This window comes from Callorhinus ursinus, unplaced genomic scaffold (assembly GCF_003265705.2).
Source record: "Callorhinus ursinus isolate GAN/ISIS: 27379988/994484 unplaced genomic scaffold, GSC_fseal_2.0 scaffold1, whole genome shotgun sequence".
NCBI classification, from domain to species: Eukaryota; Metazoa; Chordata; class Mammalia; order Carnivora; family Otariidae; genus Callorhinus; species Callorhinus ursinus.
Window position 1 is genome coordinate 30033212 of NW_027397063.1, and position 19747 is coordinate 30052958.

The following is a 19747-nucleotide window of genomic DNA, read 5'->3' on the forward strand; positions in this document are numbered from 1 at the left end:
TGGCATTTTTTTAAATGGCTGGGTCTTTCTCCCCATTTAGGTTTCAGCCAAAATTTCACCACCTTCTTAGCCAGGCTTTCCTGTATAAATTTCTGTTTTCTTGTTTTACTGCTTATCTCTAGGCTGTAAGTTCTAAAGATAAAACTGTACATCATTTCTAACCTGGTCATAGTTTTATCTCTAGCACCTACCATTTTAAGCACATTCTTGGCACAAAAAATGTATTTGTTGAATAAATTAATGTCATGAAGTATATTTTAGAGGCAAAATCCACTACAAAGGTGAAGATAATTTTCAGAGAGCCTTAACGTTGTATACATTCATGTGTATAGTTCGTACACCTAATATGAACTGATTGCACGTTATTGGATGACATGTTTGATAACATATTTTTTCTTAGATATATCTTAAGTGTATCTATGGCATCTCAAAATTTCTTATTGCATCCTTTAATCCAAAGAGTTATAATTCAAACAGACATCTCTGTTGCTCTTTTACACGAAAATCTCTATTCAATGTTCCAATGCAATTATTTAAATTTTCTGCAGAGAACAAAATATGAAAAGAACATTAATCTATAGGCAACTTGGCTACTAGTCAATACAATTTTATGCTTACTGAGTATGCAAATATGTGGCACAATACAAAAGAAAGATGTTATCAAAATATGTCTCCTACAACTAAGTGAAATCACTAATTAGCAACAATATATTAGGCAACAATTAATTTGATTTGGTATATATAGTTGTTTTCATCTCGAATGAGGGAATACTAGCATAAAAACCAGACTGAAGTCCTAATTGTCTTCTCAATTTATTCCTTTCCTTACTATGTTTACCTTATTTTGCTAGCTGTATTTTGTATTTTTTAAGCAACTGTGTATTTGAAATTGGGATTTAATAATGCTTGCTTTATTTTCTTGCACTTTTTCATTTAATTTGCTTCTAGAAATGTTATTAGGAATTTTAATTTTCCTTGAGGTTATTAAGTATTCTAAAATGTATTATAATTCAACTTCTTTATTTGTTCCTTTCTTTAAATATATGGACATTCTAAGACCTACACAATGACATGGAAAATATGGGTTATCATTTTCCCCCTTCTTAGGTGTCATCCTTGTGCAGGGGCCATGCTAATCTTCTCTGTATGTTTCCAGTTTTAGGATATGTGCTGCTGAAGTGAGCACGTTTCCCCCTTTTTAGCCTCAGGTTGAAGTTTTCCCTAGGAACTTCAATTTTAAACAGTTATGTCCCAGCCAGTCCTTTTTTTTTTTTTTCTTCCAGAAGATTGATTATTGTACATTAAGCACTATATTCCTCACCCTGTCTTCAGAAGAGTCCTACCATCTGTGTGTTCCTTTCCAGAATATTTCCTCCAGTTTGACATCTCAATTTAGAATTTAGTTACGTGATTGAGTTTCACTGTGAACTAGATTGTGATTGTGGTCATAAATTTCTTTTCTCTGGAAGGCTGCCTCTCAAATGTTCATCAGTTAGTAAGTAAAGCTAGTCCGTTCTATCTAGGTCTTGCTCATTCACCCTGAAAGCAGTATTCTAGAAAGATAAAATGAATTTATACACACATGATAATTACATGTTAGCCTTTTTTGAACTTATAAAAATAATTTAAAAATTATCTTATTCTTTTATAATGCTTTGTGAGACATGTAGTTTCCTTTTCATTTTAAAATTATTTCCTTTGCTTTTTATTTTTCCACATTACAATACTTGAAGATCTATATGAATAGGAAGAGAAATAGCTTTATGAATATGAATGTGAACAATTCATCAAGTTCATTTTTTCTTGAAAAACTATACATGTTCATTCAATAAATTGAATTTTTGAGAAGATTCAAAACATTTTAGAGAATAAATTAAATATAGATAAATTAATGAAAACAAATATATTTTAATGTTTTTATTTCAAAAATCTATTTCAGCTGCAAAGCTAGATATATTTATATTTAATCTAGTCTGAGTCTATGATATTTTAATAACTTTTTGTTATGCATTTTGACAGAATAATAGGCAGAAAAACAAGCAAAGAATGAAAACAACTGGTTTTGTACAAATACATGTTTTTAAAATATTGGACATTCTTTTAAAAATTGGATAATGTTTTAAAACATACTGAAGCAATACAAGGCAAGAACACTAGGCAAGAACATGAAGCTGTCATAAAACAGCATTTCCTAGGATTTTATAAATATTCTCTGAAACTCAGAATTTTATAAATTAAGGAAAATATAAACTTTGTGATATGGCTGAGTAATATAAAATTAATGGATAAATTGGAGAAATCTACTTTAGGTAGAAAGAAAAACTGCTGGGAATATCTATAATACAGAAGGCTGAGGTATACAATCTCACAAAGACATTTTTGAAATGTAGGAGATGGGGCACCTGGGTGGCTCAGATGGTTAAGCGTCTGCCTTTGGCTTGGGTCATGATCCCGTGGTCCTGGGATCGAGCTCCGCATCGAGCCCCGCATCGGGTTCCCTGCTCTGCGGGAGGCCTGCTTCTCCCTCTCGCGCTCCCCCTGCTTGTGTTCTCTCTCTGGCTGTCTCTCTCTCTGTCAAATAAATAAAATCTTAAAAAAAAAAATGTAGGGGAAGGCGCTGGTGTTATATTTCACCTACATTACAAATTTCTTCAGGGCCAGCCCTGATCCCGATAATCAAGAATTGACTCTAATTATAAATCCTATCATAGACACAGCAAATGGTAACTGATTTTGATATGATGTTGCACAGTTAACTGGGTCACCTACTCGCAGTCACTGTGTAGGTTAATTGGAAACAAACCAATGGTAATCCCATTGGTTTCCTAGTCTGCTATGAGTGTCCAGAAAAACCTATTATCACATTCTAGAAAAGGGAAAGAGAGGTGAAATTTCTACAGGAGAATTATGATTCTCTGGGTCAGGAGCTGTGGGAGCCACTGTAAATCTGAAAGAGCCTTTTGTCATGGATCAGAAGCCAACAAAGGCCCTGGGCCAAGCTTTGAGTACACAGAGATTCTTCTCCAGGAGTCCGGAGCAGGATGGGTCGCTCACAGTGGCCATAGTGAACACCAGGATCTGGTCTCCAGGATTGTAACTGCTGAAGCTGCCAGTTTGGCACTGTCATGCTCTGATATCAGGAGGAGAAAGCCCTTCCAACCTTCCTGGCCTTGCAAGACCCGCTGCCCGCCAGCTTTGCTTCTTCCCTGCCTTGGTCTGGCAGTTGCAATGGAACACAGGTCTCCAAAGTGCTTCCTGTCTCTATGGAAACTGGCAAGCAGCACCAGACTGATGGCCATGCTCCACAGTGGCTGGGCAGAGGGGTGGCACAGAAGGTGGAGACCAGGTGTTCTACGCTATAAGACAAGCTAAATCCGGAAGGGATAGAGTCAAAGGAAAATAAATTATATGTGGTAACCTAGGAAAACAGCACTGAAAGTTGTTCAGACAAACCTAAAAGCTAGAATGAAATCACGGGAAAATTGCTAGAGAATTCTAAATATTTGAAAGAACAGACGGACATTCCAAAAGTGGAAACGTTTTACACTTAGTTATCAGTCTTAATTTTTCCTCCAATTTCCTTTCTCACATGATAGAGCATTTATTGTACTTCTCTTGAGAATTTTAAGCTTGCATTAATAGTATTTGTGCTTTTCAATCCAATAGGCTTTAGTATGCAATATGTGTTTCAGTACACACAACTACTGAGCCACAACTTTCACATTAGAAGGTTATTTGTTTAGAATGCCTTCAGTAATTTAGTGGAAGTAATAGCATGCTGTGTGTGCATTCAGATATATTTTTAGACTCTAAGCAACAAAAATGATCTTGAACTTTCTAAGATTCAGGTTCTTTGTATAAATCCCAAACCTGTTGATAGAACAGATGGGGGGGGGGAAACACTGAAAGCTGAGAAGAGTTGGGAGGGGGGAGAGCTAAAGAATAGTAAGCTACCTTTGTATTTCATTTAGAATTGAATTGCCTATTTCTGTCCATTTCTTATATTTAAGAACCTGTAACAATACTGTGTATCTACTGATACATTTGGCACCTGTGCTTTTCATTACCAAAATATGAGAACCTTAATGAGACCAGTATTTTGCATTTAAAATGGGGTTCTTGAGAGGACACAAAAATATTTAAAAACAAGTCAAAGCATTATATATGCCATTTGCTTCAGATGCCAGCGACTCTGTCGAATTAAACAATTTTGTAGACTTAGTTGACAGTTTTCACAAAGTATAAATATATTCCCAAAGGAAGAACCAAAATATCGGGCATTGTTTATCTCATGAGAAGTTTATGCTTTCTTATTGAAAAGCGAGATCTTAAATTCTCTTCACATCTTGTTTTTATTCGTTCCCCTTCATTGTTGTTAAGTCCACTTCTTCCTCTGAGAAAGTTGTGCTCATTTTCAGGAAGAAAAATAATGAGGGTCTTTGGTTCCTGTTAAACAGCCCACAAAAGTTGATCATGTACCCTGACCAACCACTGACTGTAACTCAGTCCCTCTCAGATGTGCAAAGACAGCCTCCGCCTGTCTATCTAGATATATCTCAGTTGATTATTGCCCTGAGTAAGTAAGCACTCATGCACCGTGTGCACTGATCCACTGTTGTGGCCCACATTTAATCTTTAGTGCAGGAAGAGAGATGGAGAAAACCATTGCCTTCACTCATCATACATTCAGGAGATAGCCAGGCTTGAATGATGACGTTTCTGGAAGCAAAGCCATATTTTGGGATCAGTTTTCAAACATGCATTTTTGCCTGTCTGCTCTCTTTCCACAATACTGCTGGCTTCAAAGATCTCTCTTTGCCTCTTTGCTTATTGCTTCTCAGGTAATGGCACATCACAGCCTGTCAGCAAGGTCGAGGTGGCCATGATCTTAGAATTTGCTTCTTTATGTACTGTGTGACAGTGTGTTGGGTGCTTGGTGGTCAGTCAGTGAAAGTGTGCTTGAAATGTGGGAAGCAAGGACAGCTTTTAACTAACTGAGGTCAACAGGGGTCAAGACTCAGTTGCCCTGATTTTGAATTTGGTAATTCCTGATCCAGACAAGAAAAGGTTTGAGCCATTTTTCCCTAAGTATATGAGAAATAGAAACATTGAAGGAATAATGGCAGCTCCTCTCTCTGCTATTTAAAGACAGGGTCAGGAAAGCCATCTTTGCAGACTATTGAATAATTGTTCTTCATTAAAGTGTCTTTCACAGCAATAAATTAGCAAATTGTTTCCATATAACTACTGAAACTAGCCTAAATGGTTTTCAATCCCCGATGCTGGTTAGAAATAAACTTGGTAGCATAAGAAAACTATCAGTTCAACAGAGTAGAGGAAAAAGAGATCAATTTGAAGGACTTTTATTGGAAAAATGATGAGTGGGAGGAAAAAACAGCTCTTGGAAAATGATTTGAGGAAAAAGGGGAAAGGGGACTGAAGAGACTCAAAGTATGAAGAGAAGAACTTCAAAAATAGAGCTGTATTGCATTGGAAAGAGTTCACTGGTTTTCAGAAAAAAAAACCAAAAACTTTATTTATGCTAAATATATAGGTAAGAGCCCCAACAGGAGACATCAAAGGTGGCTTTTCCAGTGGTGTGCTATGTAAATGATTAACAACTGCCTCTGTGGAGAAAAAAAAAAAACAAAAAACACTGCCTTGAACTGTTTGCCAGTCTCCATAGTGAAAAGACTCTCACTGAGGTCCATTTGAAGCTAGCAGGGTATGTCATTGAGCATAAAGTGAAAAGAGTTACATTCGGTTGGCTCTCGTGAGCTAGTATGAGCCAGCTCTAGCACATCACAGCTTTTACTTGAATTTCAAATGTTCCTTCACTTATTAAAAATAGATATAAAAATTTAAATGCATCTTTGAAAGGTTTAACTCCAAACTCCATGCTTATTTTATAACCGTTAGTCAGAATTAAATTCACTTTCTTTTCCAAGCAATTTTTGGTTAAGCATGTGAGGTCTGAAGACCGAGTGGGAGGGTTCAGAACCTGGGTGCTGCACTTTGTAGCTGTGTGACTGTGGGCACATTATTTAAGCTCTCTTTGCATCCATTCCCACATCTTTAAGGTAGAGATGACGACAAGGTTGGCATGAAAAGTAAATCACTGATAGAGGAAATGCACTTAGAATAGTGCCTAGAATATTGTGAATGCTCAGATAAGTTTAGCTGTAGTTTTCATATATTTACCATTGGCTTAGTGATTGTAGAAGATGCGATAACAGAGGAAGGGTACTATGAAAACGGCTGTTGGGGCACCTGGATGGCTCAGTCAGTTGAGCAGCTGACTCTTGGTTTCCACTCAGGTCATGATCTCAGGGTTGTGCGATCGAGCCCCACATCAGGCTCCATGTGCAGGGAGTCTGCTGGAGAGTCTCTCCCTCACCCTCTCCCTCTGCCCCTCCTGCCATTCTCTCTCTCTCAAAAATAAATAAGTCTTTAAAGTGGATGTTGATGAAAGGGAAATTGGACCAGGAAAGGAAAGTAAACTATTTTCCATCTCAGCATCCTGTCCACCTAAGAGGGCTTAGGTAGGGCTTATTATACTCAATATTCAAAAAAAGTTATTGTCTTGTATGTTTTTCCCCTTCTGGAGCATAAATTTGGCAGTCTTTCTTTTTATGTCCCATTTCGGGTGCTGACAATGGTATTGGATGTGTCTGTTCTAGATTACATCCATTATATCTTACGTACACTCCTCATGATTTTCAATTAGAACTTAAAAAAAAGTCCTAAGATAATATACTAATAAGGATTTTATGATTTAAATTTTCCATATTTTTTTTCTTGGTAGAGAATTAGTCTCTCCTCCTGCCCCTCTATTTTGACCATGAACAAATGCAGCAGACTTGGTCATTCTCCTGTCACAGGTTCCCCTACAAGGCCAGCCACTGCTCTAAGAAGATGCCTTCATTTTGGACAATGAGCCCCCACTGGAAGCTCCAACTCTCAATACAGAATGTTAAGCAATGTAACTGATTCAAAGATAAGTAAGATGATGTCATCACCTGCCCTTTAATTATCTTAAAAGCAACTCAAGGAGACTGATATTTATGCAAATAATTAAAGGGAATAAACACAAGGAGGGGAGGAGAAAATGATGGACATAGGCTGCCTGGAAAAGTAGCTAGCCTCTACGAGTCCAAATTGGAAGTTTTGTTTCCTTTACATTTGATCATACACTTGTTTGATTAAGAGTAACTCCTCTGAAATCTAGGATGGTGCTGAGCTTAGCCAAAGAAAGGATCCTTTTAAAGTAAGGCCTCAATTGATATGACCAATGCATTTCAGAAATCCTTATAGTGGGGTGGGGGGGAATAAAGAAAGAGTTATGTACCACACCTAGACTGCCTTCTCCCCTGCCTTCACATCCTCTCACAAAGTTTCCCAACTCTGCCGTCTCCTTAGCAAGTTTCTCTTCCTCTGTGCATCTTTCAAATGTTGATTCATATTAGGCAAAGCATGTAGTAAGTCCCCAAAATATTTGTTTAATGAATGCATTAAAAATGAATCATTAATTTGATAACATTAATTTTGCTAATTGGGAAAATTAGTAACTTCTTTGGAAAGACTCTCTGAAATTGAATTAAATGACAACCTTGAGCCACAAAGAGTTAAAAGAGAAAAGGATCAGTTAACCTGATGCTCTCTCCAGGTTATAACCAGAAGTAAAGGGCAATTCAAAGCTTGAGAAGAAGTTTGTCTATAAAACTGGCTTTTGAATTGATTTTGGAAACCACATATCCTAAGGGTATTTAAGATTAGTAGATTCTCCACATGAGTTTGCTCTCTACTGGGAAAAACTAAATTATTTGACTGCAGGGATTTTAGGCTGCAAGTTCCAGGGAACTGAAGTCATAATACTTTAAAGTCAGAATCCACATGGGGAGAAGATGGAAGGAAGTTGTCCTAATCTCCTACCTGAAAGGACAAAGAATAGGTGTGCAAGCGTATATAAAGTAACTGGCATGCAGAAGACCCTAACAAATATTACTTTCTTTCTTCTCTAGGCCAGTAAGGAAAGATTGAAATAATTGTCAAAATTAAGATCTGAATAGGATAGGATATTTGATGGCAGTTGATATTGACGTCCTCTCTTATTTGATTTTAATGCTACAACTGAAATTTACGAGGACGTAGCTCAGCTAGGTATGCAATTGAAAATTTCATTGTTAAAATGTTTACTCATTTATTTTTTTTGTTTCGTTGTCCAATTCACACTTAAGCAGATAGTGATCAAGTTACTATGACCCAGCAGCCTTTGTGGAAAACTAGGAATAAAATATTGAACTTTCAGAACAAACCCCAAATGGTTCATTGACTTTGTTTCACCATGGAAAATCACTTAAGCTCCTAGTGTCAGTTTACCCATCTGTGAAATGAGAAGGCTAATATTTTCTCATGGGGATGTTTTGAAAGTTATTTTGCAAATGTAGTGGATGAAATTGTTGCAAGCATCACTGCTCTTTTTCCACTTCTTTAAGGAAGCATACAATATTATTTATGTACCAGTTGATAGTCAAATGGTCACCCAGAATGAACTGTGTATTCTTATTAGCACTTGTGTGCTTTTTATTACTTATAGAATCCCTCCTCCCTCACATTGTCAAGTTCACGTGTTACATCAATACTTGGGAATCTGAGCAAAATATCTTAAAATCATTCTGAGCTTCGTATTTATGAACTGGTAATCTGATATCTCTGGTAATTACTCCTTCTTTCTGTTTTAGCTCACATTTTCTCTTATGTGATTTTTCTCCTCACCTCACTTCACAAGATTGATAGTTTTCCACGTTTCCCTGCTAGAGGTCACCTCTGAGCTGAAGGCAAAACACATCCCACTCTGGCTCCTGTTGACTTTTAAGTCAACTATCAAAGAATTTATTCCAGACATCTCCTAACCTCAATTTAAAAACTCCACCCTAAAGATTATAGGGAGATATCCTGGGGAGTTGCCATAGTGACTCTAAGAGGTTGGCATTGAGAAGACAAAGCTACTGATATCAGATTTTATACTTGATAGGCTTAATTATATAACATGGTCATGAACCTCTGAGCTTGTGTCATTTAGGTCTGGAAAGAAATTTTCCCCTTCAGGCTCTTCTGTCTCTTATGGTGCCAATCAACAGGCTTCTTGGTAATAAGATCCTTTATGCCAATAGCTCCAGCATAACCTCAAGTGGTGCTTGTGGTAATGATAGAATCATTACAAAACTAAAGAAGAAAAGGGAAATATATTTCATGGGTGTGATTAAGTCATCATAATGTTCTTGCATATGTAAATTATCTTTGACTTAATGAACTACCTTGCTCACATAATAGTATTTTAACCTGGCTCTGGAAAGTCATTTTTTACCCATGTTGATAATTGTTACCAGAATTGGCAGAGCTCATCTCCAGATCATCTTGCTGAAGTGAAATTTATGTATTATGTTTCCATGTGCATGAATTTTGTTTTAGCTACTAGAAGTGTTCTTATTAAGTAAAGTTATTATATGAATTATTTTAATAAATTAGTATGATACTTAGGAAGATAGAATACTTGATTATACTCTAATGATATCCAATTTGACAAGGGCCATTTAAAATATATGTTTTTTATCTTGATTATAAAATAAATATATATTCATTGGAGAAAATCAGGAAACTAGAGAAAGGAACAAAGGAGAATATTATTTCTATCTCCTAGGTTAATCTCTTTAAGATTTTGATGGATATTCTACAAGATGAACACTTTTTGAAAAATACTTAACATTGTTTTCTCCAACACATTTCGTGTTTCTAAAAACAGCTACATCTACAAGAAGCTCTGGTAAAATGGGATTCTTTTTTTTTATTTCCTTTATCAGAAATTGAATCTAAAGTTCTAGTATCCATATTTCATAGACTTTATTCAGGATTATAAAAGCTACCAGGGAAGTATTTTATGTGGGTTCCTCTGCTGCTTTAGAGAGTTCAATTCAGCCAAAATTATTCCAGTGACTTATTTTGAAAGATGACTAGATCCACCCTATGTAATTAATGCAAGGCCAAATGAAATTAATGATAATCATGTTACTATTTGTATATAAATCTTCATGTGTGCCTGGAGGCAAAGAAGGTTTTCTGGAACACATAAGGAAGTATGAAGGAGTCTTAATGGTATGCAAAACTGTTGTCCCCTGATGAAGGAATTTCAATTATTTTTTTCTGTCTTTTGGTAATATATAGTTTTGTTGTTTGGTTGGTTGAATTTTTTTTTTTTTTTTTTAGTGAGAAGTTAAGTCCAATGTAGCTCTTGGGAAGTTAATCATTTTATAACTTTCATTTAATCAACATTTTCTTTAATCCCCTTTTAGGCAGCCAAGGGCAGTTTCCACTAACACAGAATGTAACGGTTGTTGAAGGTGGAACTGCGATTTTGACCTGCAGGGTTGATCAAAATGATAACACCTCCCTCCAGTGGTCAAATCCAGCTCAACAGACTCTGTACTTTGATGACAAGAAAGGTGAATACATTTTCTTTTAAATGTTTTAATCATATTCTGAAATATCCTAATTATAATGATTTTATTTTTCTGAGATGATTCAAATTATTCGTTTTGATTACCAAACTGCTGCTGCTTGTATTTAAACATGTTAAATATTAAATACTTTAGTTTGCAAGTCATAAACACTAAAGATAACCTATGTCAACTTTTTAATAAAATAAACAGCTTCAATTCTGTTTCAAAAATCATTTTATGCTTTCTCTTAACCATAATCTTCTCTCTAGATATTACATTCCTCATCCTTGTAATTGCCTTGTGTGTAGATTAACTATTTTTTCCTCACTTCAGGTAATATAATTTTTTTATTAACCTTAGCTTAAAAATTTAGAAGATGCATGATTTTGGAAAGTTTTATGATTTTATTCTTATGAATGGGCTTGAAAATAAGAATTGTAGAAACAATTCCCATAAAAAGTTTAAGTAACTCCATGGTTTCATAATAACGAACTGAAATTAAAAAGGTGTGTTTACTTCAAGTTGAGTTAGACTTCATTAATTAACTGGCTCCTAATTGGATGATAGATTCTGATTAAATTTTTTTTAGAGAAGTGATGAAATTCATAATATATAATTCAAGCAAACAACTAAAAGTGTACACTGAATTTCCAAGTCTTCATCCATTATTATAAGCATTGGGAGGAAAAGTGAGTTCATGAACTATAATAAAAACATGGAGCTGTGGCTATAGAGAAATTTAAATTATATAGAATGTAAATATCTATTTATATATTAGCTATTTAACATGGTCTTAATATCTGGATTTCTTATGAATCTGTGTAGATAACAGTAAGATAATTTGAAATCAGTTCCATTTTAATGGTTAAAGTGTAGTTAAATTCGTCCAATAAATGTGCACATTTGCCCTAAAATAGCAATTCACTGTATTTTTTTTACCTTGATGTAGTTTTCCCTCTTTGATGTACTCTAGATTTAAAATGAAATTTGTTATTTATTTAAAATTTTAATATATAATGGAAGATTGATTAAAAATTTATTGACTCAACAAATAATTTTTGAGGTTTCCTTCATAAAAGGTATTAGAGTTGGTGAACAAACTGATAAAATCCCTGGCCTTCGAGGACAGAGAGTCTAGTAGGGGACAGACGATAACAAAATATGAATATGAACAAAATATATTTTAGAGTACATTGGTAGGGGACAAGTGTTCTCTATCTCAATAGATAAAGAGACGCATAGATAGTTGATAAATACCTACAGAAAGAGAGGGAGAAAGAGAGAGAGGGAGGGAGGGAAGGAGAGAGAGATTTTAAGAAACTGGCTCAAGTGATTGTGGAGGCTAGCAAGTCTGAAATATGCAAAGCAGTCCAGCCTACTAGAGATCCAGGGAAAAGTCAGAATTGCATCTCAAGTCTGAAGGCAGTCTGGAGACAAAATCCCTTCTTCCAGGGATCTCAAATGTTTTCTCTTAATGCTTCAGCTGATTGAACAAGGCCACAGCAGGGTAATCAGCTTTACTCAAAGTGTAATGACTTAAATTAATCTCATCTAAATATACCTTCACAGCAGCATCCAGACTGGCATTTGACCAAATATTGGGGTACTGTGGCCTAATTAATTGGTTGACATAAAAAGTTAAGTATCACAGAGGGTCAGGCTAGCATTTCTGTAGAATTGTATTAATTAGAAAGAGCTTTTATTTATTGTTTTATTTTGCCATTTGAAAGACAAGTGCAGCAGGTATCACTAATGACCACATTGTTATAGAAGCATATGGGAGGGTGGGTTTAAAGGTCCCACAATTAAGTGAGATTTAAAGTTAGTATGGTGATTTAAACATTGTGACTGAAATATTGGCCAGACTTAAAGCCAATGTGGTGACTCCATATTTATGTTTTGATTACAGTGTTGTGTAATCATTCATGTTTAACAGGGACTTTTAGTCATAGAGATTTCTTTTTTTTGGAGGGGGGTACTTTAAGAATATTTTAAAGAGTCTGAAAGTGAATTTTGAAACGTTCATCTGCTAAACACTCACTATAGCAGTATTAATGTAATTTTAATCCCTATTAGTATTATTGATTATGTAATGCTTCTGATTAAGGACTTTTTTATCCCATTTAGAAATTTTAAACATATTTTGTGAGACTATAAAATATCTCTTTGCAGTTTGAAAAAATATAAGAAATATCTAATGTGATATTTTAAAGCTTTTTTAAAAGAAAGGATATTCAAGAATAAAAATTTGATTTTTATGAATTAATTACATTAAAATTTTATAAATATAACCCACATAAACTAGCTTGTATTTCAGGTATATTCAATAGGAATGAAAGTTATATTAGTAAAAATAAAGCTTGAAGACTACCTTTGGTTTCACTGGTACCTAGTAAAAAATATATCTAAGGTTTATCATGCTAATATCATGTAAGCTTTATATTTTGACTTTAAATTTACTAGTGCTTTTGCAGTAGTGAAGGCACATCTCCTATAAAAAAAAAAATGTGCCAGTGTTTACTTTTCTTTGCTCCTTTATGGTGTTTGGAGGGGTTTGTTGTTGTTTTTTAAATCAAGTGATCTCTGTTGCTTTCTAAAGAATGAAGTCACATTGGGGTACCTGGGTGACTCAGTCCTTTGAGTTTCCTGCTCTTGGTTTCAGCACATGTCATGATCACAGACTCTACAGGGAGTCTGCTTGGGGTTTTACTCTCTCTCTTCATCTGTTTGCCCCCAATGCCCTCTCACTCTCGCTCTCTAAAATAAATAAATCAGTCTTATTTTTTTTAAAGAATCAAGTCCCATTAGTTTAAAAAAAATACATAAGAGTCACACAAAGAGATTTAACAACCTCTTTTTGCTTTTAGTATTAACTGATTACAAGTATTTGTAAATAAATATTTAAACGTATATGCCCAAATACAAGGTGACATCAATTTTAAGGAAATTTCTCACTTTCCCAATAATGCAAAGCAAGAGAAAATGTTTTGGGGACACAGTCATTTAGAGATGTTCATGGACAATTAAATGTATAGTTTATACTATTTAATTTATTGATTTGAGTATATGTGTGTATTTAAACTAATGCAAAAATATAAATATGTGTGTATTTAAACTGATACAAAAACAAACTAATACAAAAAAATTTGTTTTTCACTTAGAGATACTGCTTTTCCATTCTGGCATTTAATAAAATAATCTTGCTTAGAAGCACTATTTCAAAGTGTAGGATATACTAGCAATGAGAAATTTATCCCAAGTAACAACTATGAATTTTTATGACAGCAGAACAATTTTTTGTTGTTCATTCATCCTGCAGGAGTCTAATAATGATCTCAACTATGTAACAACTGATCGTACTGCTTTTTAAGCAGATCTTTGAGAGTCATGTTTACAGTGACATCTACAATTGTGAGGTCAAATCCTCAGGCACAAAAACAAAATCTATACGAAATGTCTTTACCTCCTCTTTCAGTGATTCCATAAGTATTCCTTTATAGAACATCTAAAACCAGAATCGATTCAGGGTGTTTCAAGCTAATGCGTCTTAGGATCCTGTTGAAAAAAACCAGCAACTTGTAATATAAGATTTGCAAAGACTTGAAAATTAAGTAGCCCCTCCTTTCTGAGGGATAATTATGGTGGGAAAAATCCATCATGTCATATTTGGGATATTTAGCAACATAATCCTTCATCTTACTGCTATAAAATAGCAATATCTTATCATATGAATCACTGTAGTATGCACTTGCTTTATTTCATTTTTTTCCTTACCAATTGTTATAACAGCTTAGAATTATGTTGAAGAAAGCTAGTGTGTATGTGTGTGTGTGTGTGTGTGTGTGTGTGTGTAGTATAGCCAGTTTCTGTTTTTGATATTAGACTGCTTCTAACTCTAACTCTATTATGGTTTCAATAGTCTGTTGCAACAAGGGCGCCTGAGTGGTGCAGTGGGTTAAGCGTCTGACTCTTGGTTTCTGGTCAGGTCATGATCTCTGGGTTGTGGGATCCAGTCCCAAGTCAGGCTCTGTGCTCAGGGAGGAGTCTCCTTGAGATTCTCTCTCTCCCTCTGCCCCTCCTCCTCAAATAAATAAATACATCTTTAAAAAAAAATAGTCTGTTGCAACAGGATAACAGAAAGTTTTGAATTAAAAAAACCCTTTCATGAATGGCAATCTAACATGTCAATTCCCTCACAAGTCTTTGGTTCAGTTCCTATATGATGTCCTAGTGGAAGGGGTCCTTGACAGTGATATCTATCAAATGCAAGAGTTTGAAAATGAAAGCATTTTTTTGAAGATGCCACATTACTGTTTCCCTCCCACGTGGTCTTTTTGTCTGCCTTTACCTGCCTCGCCTCAATCCTAAGACTTATCTTGAGCAAACAAACGCACCATATTGTGCCAGAACCTAAGTGCAAAAGTTAAGCATGAGTTAGCATGACTGGAGTAACACACACATGCTGTGCAAATGACAACCGCTCAGGAGAACAATAGAGAAAACGAGTGATTGTCTGTATCACTGATTGCACCAGCTTCTGCAGGTGGCCGTTACCTTTAAATAAAGGCTCCATCCTTAACTCTGTTCTTATTTTGCCTCAGATTATGTTGCCTATTGTTTGCGGGAGCTTTCAAAACAGAATCTTTCAAGGGTACACAGTATCACAGTGTTTTAATTGTGTCTCAAATGATTTTAAAATGCAGCTGAGGTTGAAAAGCTTTGGGTTAAGCAAGTCAATTTTCACGAGTTCTGCATCCCTAAGTTTAGGTTTTTGTACTGACATTGGTTATCGAGAAGGAAGGGAGAAAAGGAAGGAGAGCAAGTTGCTCAGAAGAATGGAACAGGTGCTTCTCATCAACATTGCCACTGTCACTCTGAGTCTCAAGACATATTCTGAGAGGTCTTCCATGCTAGCTGGAGACACAAGGTGGCTTCCCGCCTGTGAGGGTTGAACAAAGAACTCAGGATGGTGGCCCATTGGTCCAGTTGGAACTGGGAAAACCTTTCTTGTTTACTTGGAATTACTCACTAAAAAAAAGCATGCTGTGTCTTGTTTACTTGGAATTACTCATTAAAGAAAAGCATGCTGTGAGTGGGCAGTTGATGATCGGCTGAAGGAGAATTAAGCTGCAGCCCTTTCCTAGGAGTCTCGGTTAGGGAGGTTAAATGTGAATATTCAGGAACCTCTTCTCAAAAGGAGACAGGTGTCCCGCAGGGACTGGCTAAAGTGAAACTAATATTGTAAGATTTCTCATTCAGGTAACATAAAGAGGAAGGCAGTGAATTCAGCAATAAAAATCTGGGCTTTGGCTACCGTGAGCACACTTAATGTGATTCGTAGCTTCCTTAAATGGAGAATTGATGGGTAATGAAGAAATCTGAATCCAGGTGTGGCCTCTGTGTTAGTTTTAACCAGAATGCTCCTGAGAACAAAAGTGTCTGGCACCAGGTCAGCTTAAGTATACCCCAAGTGGCCTCTGCCATTGATATCAGCAGCTGCCTTTTAGGTAAAGAGCCGCAGTTCCTTTCAAAATGTTGAAGACGTACATAGAGTAAGACAGAGGGATGCGTTATAGTCAGCACTGCCCAAGAGAATTTTCCATGACAATGACAGTGTTTTGTATCTGTGCAGAACAAAATTCTGTAGTCAGTAGCCACATGTGAATATTTAAATTTAGGTTAAATAAAAATTAAATAAAATCAAAATTTAATTTCTCAGTCACATTGGCCACATTTCAAGTACTCAGTAGGCACATGTGGCTAGTGGTTACTATTTTGTCAAGCACAGTTCTAGATACTGATTCACTGTTTAGATCCCGTAATAGACCTTGTCCAATTCCAGCCTTAATTGGTAGAATATGTATTTTCCAACTGAGAAAACCCTAGTTCATTATAAATACATTTATTGAATATTAAATAAATGACATTTTGCTGTTTAAGTTGCCTAGCTTTTTTTTAAGATTTTATTTATTTATTTGACAGAAAGAGAGAGAGAGAGCACAAGCAAGGGGGATGGCAGGCAGAGGGAGAGGGAGAAGCAGGCTCCCTGTGGGGCAGAGAGCCCAACATGGGGCTCGATTCCTATGCCCCCTCTATTCCAAATGCTTACCTACTTCTATGTATAATAGATGTGGTGAGATTTGTGTTCAGTTGCAAAGTTTTAATGGTGACATTGTAGCATCGGAGACAGAAGTCAGATCTGACTTCTAGTCCTGCCTCTGACACCAACTAGCCGAGTTAAAAAAGGAGGGGGGGGGCGGTCATCAACACCTGACCAAATCAGAAGTTCCAGTGGTTGGATCACAATTGCATTTTTAACAATTTCCCTATCTACTTTCTGTGCACCTGAAAACCAAAAATCATTAACCTATGGAGTAAATATTCAATTACAATTCCATTTCATTTCTGTATAGTTGCTGTATGAAGCCTTTTTCTATAACACTTAAAAACCTGCAAATCTAAATATAAAATAAAAATTAAGAGGATGACATTACAAGTTCTTATGGGTCAGAGGGACCTAGAATAGACATAACTGATTCACTTGTTATGCCTCTCTTCTCTTTCTTTTTACACAAATCTCACCACATCTGTTATAAATAGTAGTAGGTAAGCATTTGGAATAGAGGGGGTATTGGGAGACAGAGAAAATAGGGAGTAGAGTTTATTGAAACACCACAGGAATGCTGTGTGGCATTTGGCAATAGAAATAAAAAAATCAATTAGGTTATTGCATCTGTTTCTCTGCAGGTGTGGGAAAAAAACAATTGAAGCAGTACAGTTTGATCACTTAATGCTCAGGAAAAAACACTTCAATTCCTTCCTAGTATTGACAAAAAATACTTTGGACAAACATCTCCCAGGGTGCATAGCATATGCATTCAACAGACATATCTCTATGTGCTTGTAGTTGTTTTTATATAAAAACCCAAAATATATAACTTTTTGGGACATTTCTCTTCACAGTAGTTTTGCATTTTTGACTTATGTTTGAATGATTCTCAAATATTTCCTGGAAGGAAATTTCATTACTGGAGGAATGAAGATAAAATTTTATTAAGGGCATCACCAAAAATCACTGGTGTTAATTATCTAATTTTTCTGCCAATAATTTTACATTAATACAGGGGGCAGTGGGAGAGAAAGAACATGCATAAGGTGTCCTCGAACAAGGAGTGATAAAGAGAAGAAAAATGAGATGAACCTGAAATGAAGGTACACGTTTTCCTGGCTCCATGCCAACCAATGCCTGCTGACAGTATCCTTACCCGTGACTGGTTTCAATCAATGTGACAGACTTTAAAATATTAAAAAATTAACTCAGTAAGGCAGGCATTAAGGTGGCCAATATTACCCTTCCTTTTGCTTTCTTAATTTTTTAAATATTATGTATAAGTTACAATAAAGACATAGAATTAATGATGACAAGTTAAAGTTACAGAATACAATTTGTCAATAGCTTTCATGTTTATATTTTCTCATTGTATTCACAGCAACCCTGTACAGTAGGCAGACCCATTTTATATGTAAAGAAATCAAGGTGTGCAGATTTGAATAACTTGAGTAGTAAATGACAAAACAATGATGAGACTGAGTTTTCTTACAATGCGCCTAATTCACTTTATGCTGTATCATTTTACAGCGTTTTGGATTTTTGTTTGTTTGTTTGTTTGTTTTTCAATTTTCCTGTGAAAATTATCACTTCTTTTTGGTCTTTACTCCAAAGTCGCCTTCTCAGTAATAGATCTGAGTACACTTTATTTCACATTTCAACTCCATCATACTACAGTCATTTCATATGTGTCAGCAGATTTCCTAGTAAATGCATGCATATTAAATGAGTATGAATCAAGTTACCATTAAAAAATTACACTCTTGAGTTAATAAAGATGAACACGCTATTTACAGATATATAGGCATAATTAAAGGAACTATTCAATGTGATGTAGCACCCAGGAGCTAGGAACAGTAGGAAACCATCCTACCCTCGTCCCTGAAAAGGGGACAAAAAGATCAAAAGCTACAATTGTGGGATGAATCTTCTGGTTAGAAGCTCTGACTGGTTGGGAAGGGGGTGCCTATGGAAATATGTCAGTTGACTTTCCTTTCCTCCTACCTTCGGATTTCCCGACAATACTTTCCATTGTCTGAGCCCAGATGGAAACCATAGGTTAAAGGATTCTGGGTAGTTTACTCTCCCAGGGCAAAGAGCAGGGGGGAAAAAATCTAGAAGGATAAGCAGAAAGTAACCAGCACAACTTACATGCATATACAAAATTTCTCCTTATCCAGTTATTTTCGGTGAAGATAATTTCTACGGAAAACCTTGCATCACTCTATGCTCACAATTACCTTCAGTAGAATTGTTTCTTTTGGGGAGAAATAAGTCACAACACTGTTTCTAAAACATGTTAATTTTTCAATGTTATATTCCTCAAATTTAATATATATATTAAACTGTGTACTAATAGATTTTGTAAAGAAATAATTTCCTTTCACTTAATCTTCTAATTATAAACCCATTATGGGAAATTTTCATTAAGTGTCAGAAAAATCTTTAGTTATACATAATATACTTTCTCAATCTGTTATTTCAGTGTAGTTTAAGTCCAGCAACTTCACGAAATACATAGATAACCATATACACTATAAATTTTATTGGTTATATAATTTTATTGGTTATATATTAAGCTATGACATCATCAGGATTTGGAACTTTGACATTCAACACCACATATATATGCCTGAATGTTTTCAGCAAATGTTAATTTTTGGATATTTTAGAATTCAGCATAATTTCCATACTTGGTATTATATATTAGAGAAATTAAGTTTCACTACTATTACTACTTTTTTGATGTTTTTTATAATGCTTTTATTTAAAAATAGAAGTGAAACATAATACAAACAAATCAAGTAATGGTAGGTCTCTGAAAATGAGCAAGTTCCTGACTTGGTGCTCTTAGTTATTGCATATTGCTATTCACTAAACATTTTTTTTTTTTTAGCAAAACCCTACAAAGAGAAAAATATTTGAAATATTTTATTGTACCATCTGATGATTAACTTTTGTGTTTATCCAGTCATTCATTGAATAAATATTTGCTAACTATCTAAAGTACGAGCTTGTTTCCAGTTATTGTAGTTCATTGATTTTTGAGTAGCCCTTTCCTAGTTGAATAGAGCTGCTTGAAAGAAAGCTTGTCCTAATTAAAATTAGATTCCCTTTATCTTCTAATTATATATGTTTCTGG

General features: G+C 35.3%; 1 protein-coding gene and 1 non-coding gene across 7 annotated transcripts in view; one reads left to right on the forward strand and one right to left on the reverse strand.

The window, feature by feature from the left end:
• Positions 1-19747, forward strand: part of CADM2 (cell adhesion molecule 2) — a 1066008-nt gene that overhangs the window by 805963 nt on the left and 240298 nt on the right. For all 6 annotated transcript variants that reach the window (XM_073892096.1, XM_073892076.1, XM_025872953.2 and 3 more), the window contains one exon: positions 10350-10499. Coding sequence is in view for 5 of the 6 variants with exons in the window: in XM_073892076.1 (XP_073748177.1) it covers positions 10350-10499 (150 nt within the window). In the remaining variant the exon portion in view is untranslated. The remainder of the gene's footprint in view (positions 1-10349; positions 10500-19747) is intronic.
• On the reverse strand, positions 1077-1186 carry LOC112834307 (U6 spliceosomal RNA). The gene has a single exon (XR_003210838.1). It is a non-coding gene; the product is annotated as a U6 spliceosomal RNA (small nuclear RNA).